General features: G+C 49.0%; 1 protein-coding gene across 1 annotated transcript in view; it reads left to right on the forward strand.

Annotated features, from left to right (window-relative positions):
* Positions 1-16,182, forward strand: part of LOC138916685 (liprin-alpha-1-like) — a 122,648-nt gene that overhangs the window by 26,896 nt on the left and 79,570 nt on the right. Inside the window, exons 4-5 of the mRNA XM_070229823.1 lie at positions 11,186-11,287; positions 11,629-11,793. Of these exons, the coding sequence (XP_070085924.1) occupies positions 11,186-11,287; positions 11,629-11,793 (267 nt within the window). The remainder of the gene's footprint in view (positions 1-11,185; positions 11,288-11,628; positions 11,794-16,182) is intronic.

Consider the following 16,182-nt stretch of genomic DNA (forward strand, 5'->3'; position numbering starts at 1 on the left):
GTTTAAGGGTCTCGCGGAGATGTTTTAAAGCCTGGTGATGTAAGTGCAGAGTAAGCATGTTCGATGTGGTAACTTAGCGTGCAGCTGGCACGAACACTTTTGTCTGCCTGTTTACTGTAATAAATTTCTGGGGCTGAGTCGGAGTCAGAGTCGGCTGGTGCTCTACTTTCCTGGAAGGGTGTGTTAACGTGGCCAAGCTTTCGGGCAGCGTCTTCGTAGGGAAATGGGGGGCTGGCCCCTTGAAGTCGCCTTGTGTTTAGGCACACAGACTATGTATGTGATGTTTACATAAGCTTCATAACTGGGGTGTCAAGCTGAATAATCACAGGTTTGTGATTATTTCTACTGTTATGTAATAGCGTAATATTTTAATCTGTCCTTTATTGCCATGGGAGGTTAAAAAAGGCAAAGATTTGGGGCCAGCCCCCTGGTGTGGTTAAGTTCGGTGCACTGCACTTCAGTGGCCTGGGTTTCGGGTTTGGCTCCTGGGCACAGACCTACTCCACTCGTCAGCCATGCTGTGCCAGCAACCCACATGCCAAGTAGAGGAAAATTGGCAACAGATGTTAGCTCGGGGGCAGTCTTCCTGGCCAAAAAGAAAGGGCAAAGATTCTACATAGAGAAATTGCAGTGAAATAAAACATTATTTTTGCAAATAATGTTTTATCTTCTAAAAAGTAGTAAGACAGTCCTCACTTTGCATGGGACTATAAAAATGACCATGCAGCTGGCCCGCTACAAAGCAATCTTAATCATTGATGGAGACGATTATGTTTGAGATTGTTACGTTTTTTTCAAGACATTGCAAACTCTCTTAAATTATCAATGTATGAGGAAATGACAAAAACAGTAAAACTAATCTTTATTTAGTACACTGCAATTTATAACATTAGAAACGTTGAGAATTCAATTCCATAGCTCTTGGAGCCAGCAGGTCCATTTCTGGGTCTGTCCCTCAGAGCAATCCAGTACCTCCTTTTTGTACATAATTTTAAAAAATCAGTACAATATCCTAATTATAAAATAAAGTAAATTTAAAAAGTTAGTTTACGGTGAAACATTTCATTCTGTAAATGTTTGGGCACGACTGCACCGAAGACGCAAGTCAGATGTTTGTACCTTCTGCTGATGAATGAGTTTAAGAGAAGATGATCAGAAGCCATTCCATAGAAAAATAGAGAAATGTGAAAGAAGAGGTGGCCACTCCATAAAAGTGTGTTAGGATAAGTAAACACAGACCAATCTCAATTGTATTTGATCCGAGAAAAATGAATAACCGTGACTGAAATAAGGACAAGGTGCCGTTCGTATCACAGATTGTCAAGTAGAGACCTGGGCAAGTACAACAGTCTCGCATACGAGCTGAGCCTTCTTTGCAGGTGAAATGTCAGAAGAGTTCCCTTGGTCATGAGAGGGCCAGGGGAGTGACGGAGGGTCACGAAGAACATATTGCCTCTGGAACTCTCACCAAATGCCCAGGCATGCGTTCAGTCCCTGTCATATGAGAAGATTTTGGAGACCCCTATTTGATGGGCGACAGGGAATGGAAGATGGATCCAAAAAAGAAAGTGGGCCCTAAAGTTTAATAACACACCAGGGTGGCAGAGCTACAGGAAACAGGTGTTTCATAAGCTGCTGGCCCAGGAGGAATAATTTAGCAGTAGCTATTAAAATTGCAACTGACCTTTGACTCAGAAGTTCTAAGGTTTTATCCTGCAGACGCACTTGGCACACGTGCAGAATGATACATGTACAAGGTTATTTGTTGCCATGCTGTTTGTCAGAGCTAAAGAGCGGAAGCACAGTCGTAAGTGTCCATCGGTAGGAGAAGAATAAATACGTTACGGCTTTTGTGTCAGTGCGGCTGTGAGAGGAGGAGGACGCTGCGAGCCGGCCGGCCCTCCTCAGGCCGTGTCCCTGCTGGAGAGGCACTAGAGGGAATGCGTGTCTCACTGGATTCTCCGCGCGTCGAACCTCGGGATAAACGGGGAGCGTCTGCCTTCAGCTGCCTGCCGAGTTGAAGAGCCACCAGGGCTGGAAGGGAGGCCTCCATGGATACCTTTATTACCATTTGTAAAAAACAAAGTTTTAAAAGTTGGTGTGAAAAAGAGCTCTGTCCTGAGCATCCTTCCATTGCTGCTGCTATCCCTGTTTTGTAAAAGTTTGTGATGGCCAAAACATCTCCGTGGAAATGTGGATTTTACGCTGCTCCTAATGATGGCTTTAGGCTGTCAAGGTCAGGCAGGCAGTTTCTGGTCTCATACTTTAAAGACAGTTTCTTTATGATTCAGTGGTTTTTTGGCACGTGCATAGATCTATGAAAGGAAGTATTCGAAAATGAAAACTATTTTATACTCCAGTAAGCACGAGCAGCGCCAAAAATCACATACTTGCTTTACTGGAAAGTTTGAAACATGGTGTGAATATAAACTGGACATTAATATGCTTCATATTGTGTTTTCATTTTATTATTATCCAGTGTTGTTAATTTATCTGAAACTCTTTAAGGTAGTCGTCTTTTGTAAAAAAGTAATGTTTAAAAAAAAAACCTACCTAGAAGATTCCAGAAGGCACTCATTCCTATTTGAATAAATATTTCTGCCCTTGATTTTTTATTTCATTGGTTTGATTCTCCCCTGCCGCTCAGGCTCCGTTTGAAAAATTTAATCAGAATGTTTTTGCCTGTGAGTATTTCGCTGTTATTATGCACTGAAATGTTATGCTTCTGAAATATACTTTCACACTAATATTTCAGATTGTTTTGAAATATACGTGTGCATTCATATTTCACATTGTCTTGACTAATTGTGAGACATTATTTGTGTTTAAATACAACATGCTTGTAACAACCGAAAACATTTTGGTTTACTATTTAGCAGAAAGGTAAAAATACGTGAAGCAAATCTTATACTCACTGCCCATGAGTAAATCCCCATTTTTGCTTAAAAGCAGATGCCTTCCAAAGAAGAAAGGAGTGATGGCTAACATAGCTAGAAATTTAAATTGGAAATGAGGAACAAAAATGGAACAATTCGGGGCTGGCCCCGTGGCCGAGTGGTTAAGTCTGTGCGCTCTGCTGCAGGCGGCCCAGTGTTTCGTCAGTTCGAATCCTGGGCACGGACATAGCTCTGCTCATCAAACCACGCTGAGGCAGCGTCCCACGTGCTACAACTAGAAGGACCCACAACGAAGAATATACAACTATGTACTGGGGGGCTTTGGGGAGAAAAAGGAAAAAATAAAATCTTTAAAAAAAAAAAAAAAGGAATAATTCACTCATTGCCATTGTAAAGAAATGTGTCTACCCATGTGTACACCCGAGAGAAAACATAGCATAAATCCACATGAAAACTTGTGCAGGAACGTTCATAGCAGCATTATTCGTGATCGCTAGGAAGTGGAAGCAACCCACATGTTCATCAGCGAATGAAGGGATAAACAAAACATGGTCCATCCATGCGGTCGAATGTTATTCAGCCATAAAAGTGAACAAGGCCCTGACACACGCTACGATGTGGATGAACCTTAAATATGTGATGCTGACTGAAAGACACCAGACACGGAAGGACAGATATTGTGTGATTTCATTTATACGAAACGTCCAGAACAGGCGAGTCCGTGGACTCAGCGGATTTGTGGCTGCCAGGGGCTGGGGGGGAGGTAATGGGGAGTGACTGCTAATGGATCAGCTTTTGGGGCGTGACCAAAATGTTCTGGAATTACTGGTGATGGTAACTCAACATTGTGAATATGCTGAAAATCACTGAATTGTACTCTTGAAAATGGTTAAGATGGTGAATTTTATGTTAGTGACTTTTGTCGTAGTAAAAAATCTCAAAAAGAAAAGAAAAGAAAAGCAGTGTGGTCCCATTTTTTCTGACTTTGAGTGATGTGGATTGAAAATAGTGTTATAAAATAGTCACATCAGGGGCCGGCCCACGGCCGAGTGGTTAAGTGCCCGCGTTCTGCTGCGGCGGCCCGGGGCTTCACTGGTTCGGATCCTGGGCATGGACATGGCACCACTTGTCAGGCCACACCGAGGCAGTGTCCCACATGCCACAACTAGAAGGACCCACAACTAGGAGATACAACTATGTACTGGGGGGATTTGGGGAGAAAAAGCAGAAAGGAAAAAGGGAAGAAGAAGATTGGCAGCAGTTGTTAGCTCAGGTGCCAGTCTTGGGGGGAAAAGAAATTCACATCAGTGTTTCAATTACTGTGAGGTAATGCAGTTCTCTCAAGAGTAAAAAAAGTTAAGATGTCAAAAATGATCAAATGTCAGAGTGGGCAGACCAAGTTGTGAGTTGTGTTTGTGTTATTGCCGCCTGGCAGTGCCCCTGCAGCCGGTGGACAGACCGCATCCTACAGAGATGCTCAGGTTTGGCTCTAAAGGATGCTCGTTTGGAATTAGACTCCCACACAATGCATCCTCCCTAGTTGCCAAGCCAACAGTTAGGAAAGAGGCACAGGATGGTTTTTTTCCATAAACTTTATTTTTTAGAGCCATTTTGGGCTTACAGCAAAATTGAGGGGGAGATACAGAGGTTTCCCGTATACCTCCTGCCCCCCACTCCCCCAGCCTCCCCTACTGTCCACACCCCCCACCAGCGTGGCACATTGGTTACAGTCCTTGAACCTACGTTGATGCATCGTCACCACCCAGAGTCCACGGTTGACGTCAGGGTTCGCTCTTGGTGCTGGACCTGCTGTGGGCTGAACACGTGTGTAAGGACCTGTGTCCACCATTATAGGTCATCCAGAGTAGTTTCACTGCCCTGAAATCCCGTGCTCCCCCTGTGCATCCTTCCCTTCCCCCAGCCCTGGCCATCACTGATCTTTCGAGCATCTCCATAGTTTTCCCTTTTCCAGAATGTCATATAGTTGGAATCATACAGTATGTGATTCTTTCACCAAGATTAGCTTCTTTCACCAAGGAATGTGCATTTAAGATTCCTCGGTATCTTTTCACGGCTTAATAGCTCCTTCTTATTAGTGCTGAATAGTACTCCATTGTCTGGGTGGACCATAGTTCATCCACTCACCCACTGAGGGACTTCTTGGTTGCTTCCAGGTTTTGGCAATCATGGGTAAATGTGTAACCATCTGGCACAGTGTATTTTTGACCTGGTCCATACGTACATTAAAAAAAAAACACTAAGGTAGTTTTTTTCTCCTCCAAATGGAAGTCACGTTCGGTTTTTGGCAGAACAGGTTTGAGCTGCTGTTGGGAGCAGTGGCTGCTCAGCACTTAGCAGAGACGAGTTTTGGAAGACGAGAGCAGACCCCGGGGCCGACAGCTGGCGAAGGGTCCAGCGCAGGGAGAGCGGAGGGCTGGGTGGCGCTCAGGTTTGCTGATCTTGGAGAGCGGTAGGTCGGTGAGTGGCAGGGAGAGGGGGCGGACAGCGAGAACCTGGGCGGGCATGAGCACGGGGACGCGGGGCGGAGTGCAGACCGCCTCTGAAGTGCGGTGGCGACGGTAATGGGAGGTGACAGTGCGGGCTGGAAAGCCAGCCAGTGGTCCCTGTTGGAAGAAGGTGAGTGTACGTGTGATCGTTTTCCCCATCATGGGTGGGAATGCTTCTGTTAAGAGCTGAGCTAACGTTTGAAGGTACTTAAGTGACATCCGTTTTAGCAATATTGCAAAAATCAGCCCGTCAGAACCCTGTTAGCCACCTGCTCCTGGTGGAAACGCCCGGAGATGCTGTGGAAGGAGCTCGGCGGGGCCAGGTGGCGGCCGTCGCCTGTGTTTGAGGGCTGACAGTGAGGCCTTTCAGCGGAGTGGCTCATTTCCAGCGTCCTCATTTGATGTCACACTTGTGGCCGTGGTAGAACGTAGATATTGCTCCCCGTATTTTTAGATGAGTGGTCAAGATGGAGAACTAAGTGACCAGTCCAAGGTCATAAAGGTCAGTTGTTTCCCAGCATGGCTACTGAATTCCCCTGGGAAGCCTTTAAAAATACATATTCCAGGTTCCACCCCAGAAATGTTGATTCAGTAGGCTGAGGCCTAGGAGTCTGTATTTTCGTCAGCTGCACAGGTGGTTTTTAGGCAGCTGGTCTGGACAGCACGGTTCCCTGTGCCGCCTGCAAACCTCTGAGGTGGACGGGTGTTTTGTTCTGCCGCACACGGCCCTTAGGCCGTGAACTGAGCAGGGCGAGTGGTGGCCAGGGGAAGACCGGCCGATTCACAGACCTGAGGCAGAGGGCACAGCCGAGGCACAGACGTGTTCTAGGAACTGTAGATGAGTTGGGACTGACATGCCGAGTAGGAGACACAGAGTGATGATGAGGGAGGAGGCTGGAGAGAGAGGCAGGGTCAGAGCTGCGGGAGCTGACTTCTGGAACCACCCCTCCAGACCAAGGAGACCTGGTGGCCTAGGCAGAGCAGGAGGCAGCGAGGACCCTCCAGAAGATCCAGGTAGGAGGCAGAATTAGTACCCAGCAGCTGGTTAATGTGGGGGGAGAGGAAGTGGGTGATGTGACGTCCGGGAGTCTGGCTTGGACAACTGCATGGGTGGGTCCTCTGCTGAGTTGAGTGAGGGCCTGGGAGGAGTTGGGGGCTGGGTCAGGGAGGAGGGTGATGAACTCCGTTTGGGGAAGGTGGTTTAAGCGTCCAAGTAGAGATGTCTGACGGGCAGTTGGACAGTTGCCGGGGTGGGGGCTTAAAGCCTTGGACACAGGACACAGGTGTGGAGAGTGAACAGGGCACTCAGGAACCTTTGTTCAGCAGTTACGAGATGAGCATGCTCCCTGACGGTGGTTGGCAAGGTCAGCGAGCACGAAGCCTGCCTGGGGTTAGCGCAGGCGAGGGGATTGCTGTGTCTGAGCCAGAGCGCTTTCAGGGCAGCAGCGGGGCCTGAGGCCAGGTTGCAGAGAGCAAGAACAGGATTCAGGATTGGGGTGTGGTGGCTGAGGGGCCAGGTGTTTCTGAACAAGTTCTGTGTCCACGTGGACAGTCCATATCCTGGTCGCGTCCTGTGCTCTAGCATGGTTTTGGGAGACGAAAAGAGAAGGGAGGATTGGTCTTTTTTTTTTTTTTTTAAATACAAGGCAAGGACATAGTTAAAAATTTAAAAAGGAATATAAATTAAAAACGAAGTCTCGCTTCAGCCGCCTTTCCCAGTCCCAGTGGGTAACCTGCCTTAGCTGTTTGCTGGGTGTCCGTCTCTGTGTTATCTTAAAGACGTAAAAAATACGCATGGTGCGTGTTTGCTGTGAACCAAGTTGAGATGACGCTGAAATACTGTGCCGTACTGTCTTTTTCGGTTCAGATTATACAGTCTCTGCTATGAATCCCTAAATGCTGAGCAGCAGCATAAATTGTGTCAGTATCCGTTTCTTAAAGAGAAACCGACAAAAGAAATTAGATGTTGGGACTTTGTAACTGCTTATGCATTTTACTCTGTTGCTTGCAAATGACGTTCAGTGACTGAAAATCCCGTGCTGTTGCCTTAAAAGTGGCTTTCCACAAGTCCAGTGAGCTGATGGTCAGCTTTTCCAAGGGCGTAAAGTTTGCTGTCTTCTGAGCGTCCCTCTCCTCCCATCGTTAGATGCGACGTCAACAGACAGTTAGACATAGTCTGTTAACAGGAATAGATAGTTGTAATAACCTTTCTAAGCACACTTTTAATCAAGATGCTGGAGTTTTGAAACATATGATTTGCTGACTCGTAAATAAACTTCCAATTTCCTTTATTTCACAATTTGACATGCTTTAAAACCTAAGGCTGAAGCGGGTAGCTTCTGCTGACACAAGATAATCTGTCAGTTCTGCAAGTCAGTTTTTCAGGGGTTCGTTTGGTGTGCTAACAATTAGACCCCGTTTCTATTTGTTTATTACCCTCCCTGTCCCCACACCAAGAGGACGGGTACTTTTTGCCGCCACTGAAGCTTCGCTCCTGTTTCAGCAGGTTAGCGAAAATAATGAAGAGTAGCTAAAACATAAAACGAAAGTACTGATGGAGATGCTAGAGAGTGAAAGATGCTGAAGCGCAGCATGGGATGGCCGAGTGAAGAATTTGGGGGAGGGCGGGGGGGGCAGGGGTCAGGACTCACGTGGGGCTGGGGGAGTGGGAAGGGCGGCTGCTTCCAGCCCAGAGTCCTGCAGTTGCTGGGAGCTACTGGAATGACTGGGAAGAAAGAATGTTCTTTGCTTTCTGAGCTAAATGTTGCATCTGATCCATAGGACGTAACTTAAAATTGGTCTCATGGCGGATTTTGATAAATAATGTCTGGTTTGCATAATCTGGACCTGTTATCCAGATCTGAACCTTTTGTCCAGAAATGCTAAATGTCAGCATTTTTGAGCGTTATGTGAAACCAAGTTCTTGAGCTGGTGTTAATGGCTGTTACCTTCCCTGTTCTCAATCCTAGAAAGTGTCAAACGGAAATGCAAATCTGTATTGCTCAGACTTATACTTTAAATGAAAATATCCCAGTGATTATTGGATCTGTTCAGTTTCAGAGATACTTTAATTATAGTAAATAGAATGACACTTTAGACTAGTAGTATATGTGGCTTACAGTATTTTTTAGAGCAACGTTTTTTTTCTAAAGAGGAAAAAGGTAGATGCTGACAATTAGATTCCTGTGATGGTAATAGGGGAGATCATTTACTGCACATATTTGGGGTTTGTTCAGCCTGTGCTAGTTTTTTCTGCAATAATGATACACAGTGCACATATGAACGTGCTTCTGGAATCTTAAACTTTGGAATTTCCTGTCTAATGTGTATCTAAACTCCTAAGTTTAAATTTGCTTTGATGCTTTTTCAGTTGTCGAATTCTTTTGAGCCAAGGGAAAAGGTTTTCCTTTAAGGAGTAAAAATAATTGTCAAGTTCTGTAAATGTGTTTTCTACCATGGCCAAAGCAGTGTGTCACAGATTTCTTTTGAGATATAACCCAGCGATAGGAATGAAGCATATTCTCTTTACAGGTGAACGAAGACAGTCTGGGCTGTTAGGAAGAACTTAGGGGAACTGCATGAAAGAGACAGAGGCTTGCCCGGGGAGGGGGGCGGGAGGAGGTCACGGGAAAGCGAGGTGACAGGCATCCAGCATAGGGGCTCGATGGGAGCGCAAGTGGGCTCCGGGGCGGAGCTCTCTCTTTCCAGGCGGTGTGAGTCCGTGTAGGAACCAGCTCCTCGTCCCGGTGCGCAGGGGAGCTTCGACGCACCCCCTGAAGCGTCCAGTGTCCACCTTGTTGTGCTTCGACTAGGCGTTTCATTTAAAGGTGGCGAAATTTGTCCATGACAGCTAGTAAGACTTAAAAATAAAACGCTGATACTCAACCCTCCTGGGACTGCAGGTCCCCTGCCACTTGTCATGGTCCCTCGCCCTTCTCCCCTCTCCCTTCTTCCTCACCCCCCTGAAATCCCATGGTCCGTTATCATCACAGCCTTGCACGCCCTGCCCCTCCCTCGCCTCTTTCACTTCACTGTACTCACCGGCAGAAGCCTGCACCCAGTAAGTGCGTTCTCCCTCCGCTGTCGTGACCGGTGACCGGAAGTGGACCCGCATGCCGCCACAGTCACGTGACTGTCAAACAGCGACTCTTCTCTTCTAGGTGGCTGTTTTCTTCCTTCCCCTTTCCCCTCCCCAGCGCTCCTCACCCACCCTTAAACTTAATGCCAAGTCCTCTGTTTTCTCAGTGAAATCGGAAGAAATCAGAAGAGGTCTTGCGTAAACTCTCACCACATGTCTGCCTATTTACCTGGATCTGTGCCCGTGTATTCGGCTGCCCTTCCTCTTACTGTGGGCGAACTGTGTGCACCCAGGAAAGGCCACCTCTGCACTTGGCCGCTTGGCCCGATCTGCTCGCGCTTACTCAGGGGAGTTACTCTGTCAGTCCCACCGCTCCCCTGGCTTCCTGCCAGTCAGCACGCACACTGTCTCGTCCTCCAGAAGGTCTTTCTAAAGCCATGTCTGCTGCAGCCCCTGCCCTCATTTATAAGGGCTAGCCTTATAAAGTCAAATTCTAATTGACCACAGATGGTAATGCTGACTTTGAGTTGCAAATGATTAATTTAGGAATGAGCTTTACACCACCTGTTTGTCAATTGATTTTCTAGAATTACCTCAATCAGCCTCCTTTCGTATTTTGACCGACAGCTCGATTATTTGTTAGATGAACCTTTATCCATTCCTTTGTCCAGTAAAGAGAAAACTGTTAAAATGTTGAGAAACGTTGGCAGTTGGCAGATAATTTTAATTATTTCAGAGGAGTTTTGCTCCATTGAAAAACTGACAGGAGAATGTGAGTCCTTTCCTTTCTCCCCAGCTTAATGACATCGTGTTTGTGTGAGGGTGCTCAGTGTTGCAGTTAGAAGTGACCCACGGTTGACAAGGGGAGCGCCTGGCACCTCTCCTCTCAGTGATGTCGTCAAGGAACTTTTTCCCCTTAGCTAACGAAATGTCTTCTTTTTTTTTTTTCTTTCTGCTTTATCTCCCCAAATCCCCCCCGACCCCGTACATAGTTGTATATCTTAGTTGCAGGTCCTTCTAGTGGTGGCACGTGGGCCGCCGCCTCAGCGTGGCCTGATGAGCGGTACCATGTCCGCGCCCAGGATCCGAACCAGTGAAACCCTGGGCCGCCACAGCGGAGTGCGCGAACTTAACCGCTTGGCCCCGGGGCCGGCCCCAGAAATAAGTCTTCTTAAACTTCCCCTTCCTACCAAAGGCTTACCGGCATTTGTGAAAAGTCCACATTAGGGAGTTGGCTTTGAGTAATTACTTGGCCAATCCGTTAGCGTTGGAGTGCCATCAGCCTTTTCCTGGGGATGCTCTTCCCCAGGGGAGAATCCGCGTAGAGCAGGAGGCTGGGCGCAGGGCAGCGGCCTTCGGGGCCTCTTTACTCTCCGGTGGCTCCAGGTCACCGGGGTGCGAGTCGTTTAAAGATGTCTGTGTCCACTTGGTGTCAGGATTCCTGCTCAGGAACGTGTCGAGGGCTTCTGTGGGTCTGAGGAGGTGGGCTTGGAGTCCCTTCTTCCTCCGCTGTGCGTGTGCCCAGGTGCAGGGGTGGAGGAAGGGTGGCGTCTGAGTTACGGCGTCTGCGCGGTCTTGGGCTGGTGGCTCGACCCCCCACGGAGGTCCCTTAGAGCCTCCGGCTGGGGTTGCCTGTGTGAGGACTGGGGTGGCTTGCTGGGAGTCTTTCCTTAAAAGATCTCTTTGCCCCCCTTATTTTCTAGGAGTTTGCGGCACTTAGTAAACAACTCAGTGTGTGCAGGGAACAGCTCCTTGAAAGGGAGGAAGAAATCGCCGAACTGAAGGCAGAGAGAAACAACACCAGGGTCAGTAGGTGCCGGAACTTGAGCCTCTGGGCCACTATCAGTCACTCTGGCTGGCTTTAAACTCGAAAGACGTCCACTCTACCTGGTTTCAAACACATTTTCGACATTTTCCCACGACTTAACTGTGATCGATCAGTTCAGCGTTCTCATACTTTTCTTGAAATTCATAGTTAAGAATTAGTATTTTGATCCATCTGAGGAGGAATTTCTCTAACTTTCTACTGGATTGAAGGCATTCACACTGGTTCAGCATGAGATGGAAAGGATTGATTTGCCCCGAATCCCAATGTGCAATTGAAGGTGTTGTTTAAACTTGCGTCTGTGTTGGCCTTTTCTCCCAGCTGCTGTTGGAGCACTTGGAGTGCCTCGTCTCCAGGCACAAGCGGTCCCTGAGGATGACGGTGGTGAAGAGGCAGGCGCAGTCCCCCGCCGGCGTGTCCAGTGAGGTGGAAGTGCTGAAGGCGCTGAAATTTTTGTTCCAGCACCACAAAGCTCTGGATGAGAAGGTACCCGCGGCCCCGGGGCCAGCCTTGGGCTGCGCGCTGTGCGCCCGGCGGGCGTTGTGCGTGTGCAGCTTCAGTTTACTCTTAGTACCTTCTGGAATTCTTGTCAACAAAGTTCTTCTGTAAGAAGACAGTTCTATATGGTTAAAAAGTATTAGTTGGCAGAAATGTTTTAGATTTTTGTTTGTTTTTTCTTCCTTTTTCTCCCCAAAGCCCCCGGTACACAGTTGTGTATTCTTCGTTGTGGGTCCTTCGAGTTGTGGCATGTGGGACGCTGCCTCAGCGTGGTCTGATGAGCAGTGCCGTGTCCGCGCCCAGGATTCGAACCGACGAAACACTGGGCCGCCTGCAGCGGAGCGCGCGAACTTACCACTCGGCCACGGGGCCAGCCCCTGACATAAATGTTTTAAAATTTATTATATCCTGTTTATAGATTTGCTGTTAAGAATTGGGTAATGCAATTTATTTAGGGAGAAGATTTTTCTCAAACTTAAAATTTAGAGCTGTTAATAGGAAGTTTCCATGACGGTAACATCAATGAGAGACGTTCCAGGTGTTCTATGTTATATCCTGCTAGTGGTAGGATCCCTGTCCGCGAAGGCTTGGAGAAGTGTGCACCCACACACTCCACCCCTGCTGTCCAAGTTTTTCTGCTTTGCAAATGGGTAATTATCCCTCCTGCCTATGTATTTTTAAACCTTTGCCAGTAGTAATATGGAAATTGATTTCGTGTAGCGCCATGCTGAAGAAGACTAATCAATATCTCTGAGCCATTAACATCTCTGGAAATCCCGGGGTGCTGCTAAGAAGCTAGGACACACTCTTGCTCCCGCCTTAAAAATAGTTCATGGGGAGAACGTGAGTGACAGGTGAGGTCGCGATAGCCTGCGCGCCCTGCAATAGAAACAGCTGTGGCAGGGCAAGGGTATTTTGAAGAGTCTTGAGTATTAGTTCTAGGATAGTCTGTTGTGTCATTTTCATGCAAATGAAAATATGAAAGACTTCATTTTTGACTGAGTGTGAAATGCAGCTGATGCACAGAGTTAAAGAAGTCCCGTATAGAATTTTACTTGGCTGTTTTGTGGCTCAGCTCCTGTAGCTCCGGCAGAGATACACACGGAAGGGAGACCGTCAGCAAGCTGGCGTCTCCTTCTTCGTGCTGTTTGAAGGCGCTTTACGCAACGTGCTGAGTGCCTGTCCCTCCTCCGGCGGACAGACTGACTGCAGAGGACAGTGGCAGCAGGTGTGTGGGTGTGTGCCGCCCTGTCTCCCGTGCTGCCGTCCGTCTCTGTAGGTAGACCCCCCGTCTCCCTCGGTCCCGGTGGGCAAGGCTCGGAGGAAGCAGCCTGGTGGTCAGTCGGCGGACTCGCGCCCCATCCTCGCCGAGTTCCCTGCGTCAGTTACCTCGTCTCTGAGCCTTCGGAATTCTCATCCGTCAGTTAGGGACGGTAACTGTCGGTTTTGCTTCAGCAAATATTGATTGTCTGCCGTGTGTTAGGCACTGTCTGTCCAAGGGCTGGGTAGACAGATGTTTGGGGGATTAAATGAGATAATAGCCAGCATTTATTGCTTCTAAGCCTCTTTCTGTGAGTTATCTCCCTGAGCCTCGTAACAATACTGTAGAGTATGCTCTCTACTATAAATAGTACTAGAAGGCAGGGGACTGTTCCGCAGCCCGTCTGACAGTGAAGGAATTGAGGCACGGAGAGGTTTGGGAGCCCCTTCAGAGGCCGGTAGCGAATGAGTGTGGAGTTTGGTTATGGTGAAGAGTGCTTTCCTCTGACTCCCACAGTTAACCGTGACCAATAGGGAAAAAAGGAGAATGACGAAGAAAAAGTGCAAACGGTATGCAAATGTGTGGTGGACGGAGTGACAGTCTCTCTCTCCACCCCGTATGTCCACAGTGTGGGGTATTTTATCTGAAAGGCGGTGGTGTTTTTACTGTGCGTTCATAGTTTTCGTAGAGAAAGATGGGTGAAGTTCTACATTGTGAGAATACAAGTAATGAGTAGAATAAGCTTGCTGAGTCAGGGGGCTTAGTGACAAGCTGCCTGGTGATCCGTGCAGAGAAATAAATTATTCTAAGGCCTTTGGTTCCCCGCGTCGATGGGAGGGTGGGAGAAGTGCTCTGGAGGGCCCCCCTGGGGTGTGTTGTGGTCCAGTGCTGCCCCCTTGCCGCTTCCTCACCAGGCGTGCCTCGGTCCAGTGCTGCCCCCCTGCCGCATCCTCACCAGGCGTGCCTCGGTCCAGTGCTGCCCCCCTGCCGCATCCTTGCCCGGCGGGGCCCGCGATTAAAGGATGCCTCTGCACACTGCTCGCTTCTTGTCTCAAGTCTGAGATTGGCAGGCCCGGGGCCGTCCTGCGCTGCCCCAAATGCAGGAGAGGCCGGGAGAGTAAGTGCCTGGGGCTCTCAGCTCCTCTGGCCCGGTGCTGTTCCCAGGCCTGGGGAGGGGCTCAGAGGCCGGGCAGCCAAAACAGGTGACAAATTGTGACAGCGTGCCTGAAATCACTGCAGCTGTGCCTCTGCAGCTGGAGAAGGCCGTTTAGTGTTTACTTACATGGCAGCTGGAACGCTCCTCCTGGCTGGGATTATCGGGGCCAACTGCCGCCTCCCCCTCCCCTGCCCTGACTTCCCCGAGAAGGGAAGAGAACACGTGTTAAATAAACCCGGGGATTAGGGATTTGGAGTTATATCCCGCCCCCCCGCCCCCGTTTGTTACTTTTATTCTCCTTCCTGATGATCTTGACTCCATTTCTGTGAGAAAGTTTCACAAACTGGACAGCGTGTCTTTTTGATGTGTGTATGGTGGGTGCCTGACAGTCACCAGAGTGGGAGAAAGGCCCATGCAGGAAAAAGTAGTAGGTGGTTAGAATAAAGGGTTTAAGTTGGAGAGAATGTGCATTCCGAGGTTGTTTTCTTGTGCAAACCATAGAAATAGTTGTTCCTAACGAAGTTCGACGATGAATTAAGAGATTGTGTGGAAGCAGATTCCTGATTATAGGTTCTGCGTAGTTTGTACAAACCCTTAACGTGCAGTTCGTTCCCCTTCATGTTCCCCAACTGTGTCCACAGGGCTGGGCGCTGCGGGAAGGGAGCCGTTTCCAGCAGACCTGGAATCGTTAATACAGTAGCCGCTCTTTCCGCGGCTTCCAGGCTGCGAGCCCGTGCCCCCGCCTGGCCTGGAAACCCACGAGCGGTGGAGGGCAGGGCGTCGCTGCCCACCGTGTCTGGGACTCGGGATGCGGGTTTCTCTGTGCTTTGAAACGCTGCCGGTGTTCCTTCAGTTGTAAATTCGTCTGAAGAGCCTCTGGTGGGAAGTTTTATAGTAATGCCGTGTAAAGAGATAGTGACACACGTAGTGCTAATTTGCAGTAACTTTAAGCATTGCCAGTAATTTAATTTCCGGGGAGCTCCTGAACCGCCTGTGCTCGGGTCTCCGTGGTTCTGTTTGCTGCGCTCGCTGGCGGGCATTAGGTTCGTTCCAGTTGGAAAACCTCTGCGGGAAGGACGGAGGGAAAGGAAGCACTTGCTATCCACACATTCTTGGGTAATTATTTTCATTTGAACGAAAGTTTTGTGCCACTGACTAGGAAATAACGTTAAATCCTAGCCCTCTGCTCCCTCTGCTCTAGTCGTCATCTTGGAGATTCCTTCGTCCCTGTGGGGTCACCCGTCCCCTTTTTGAAGCTGATCGCCACGTTTCTGTCTGGAGCTCCACATTTGGGATGCTCCTGCATGCCCAGCCCCGAGTTTTGCCGTATCCCTTAGAAGGCCCGTAGACGTCCTGCTGTGTACCTCAGTCCAGGGTCCTGCTCCGCCTTCCTCCTTGGTCAGCCTCGAGTCTCCCCGCCTCCCTCCCCACTTCACGCGCCTCCTCTGCCCTTCCTCGCTCATCCTGCAGGGCCAGTCCGCAGCTCTGTCCGGTGTTTTCTGCTCTCACGTCGTTTCTGTTTTCCTTTGTGCTCTGGTGCGCTAGCTTGGGCCGTTCGTGGGGCCTTGGTGTCTACATGAGGTGGCTTTGCTTGTGCTTTCTTCCTTTCCAGGCCACCTAGCTCCCAGGGTAACCCAGACCTCTGGCATGAGAAGGTTTTGGCAGGGCCTATCCATGGCAGCAGGTGTTTGGCAGTTTGGCATTCATGGCTCCGTGTTCTGGCTTTATTCACCTTTCCCACATCTTTCCCTCTGTAAATGCCCCTTCACTCTGCCCAACCAGTCTGCTCACTCTGCTCCCCTTCCCTGACGCCTCGTCCTGCGCGATTCCCTGCTCGGGTACTGCCTCTCCCTCTCCTCGCTTTCATCAGACCCCACCTGCCTCTCCAGGGCGAGGTCACCCCTGTGAGGTCTGCTCGGACCAACTCCGATTCCTTTTATCTTTTCTCCAGTTTTTCAAA

The sequence above is a fragment of the Equus caballus genome, chromosome 12 (genome assembly GCF_041296265.1).
Source record: "Equus caballus isolate H_3958 breed thoroughbred chromosome 12, TB-T2T, whole genome shotgun sequence".
In the NCBI taxonomy this organism is placed as follows: domain Eukaryota; kingdom Metazoa; phylum Chordata; class Mammalia; order Perissodactyla; family Equidae; genus Equus; species Equus caballus.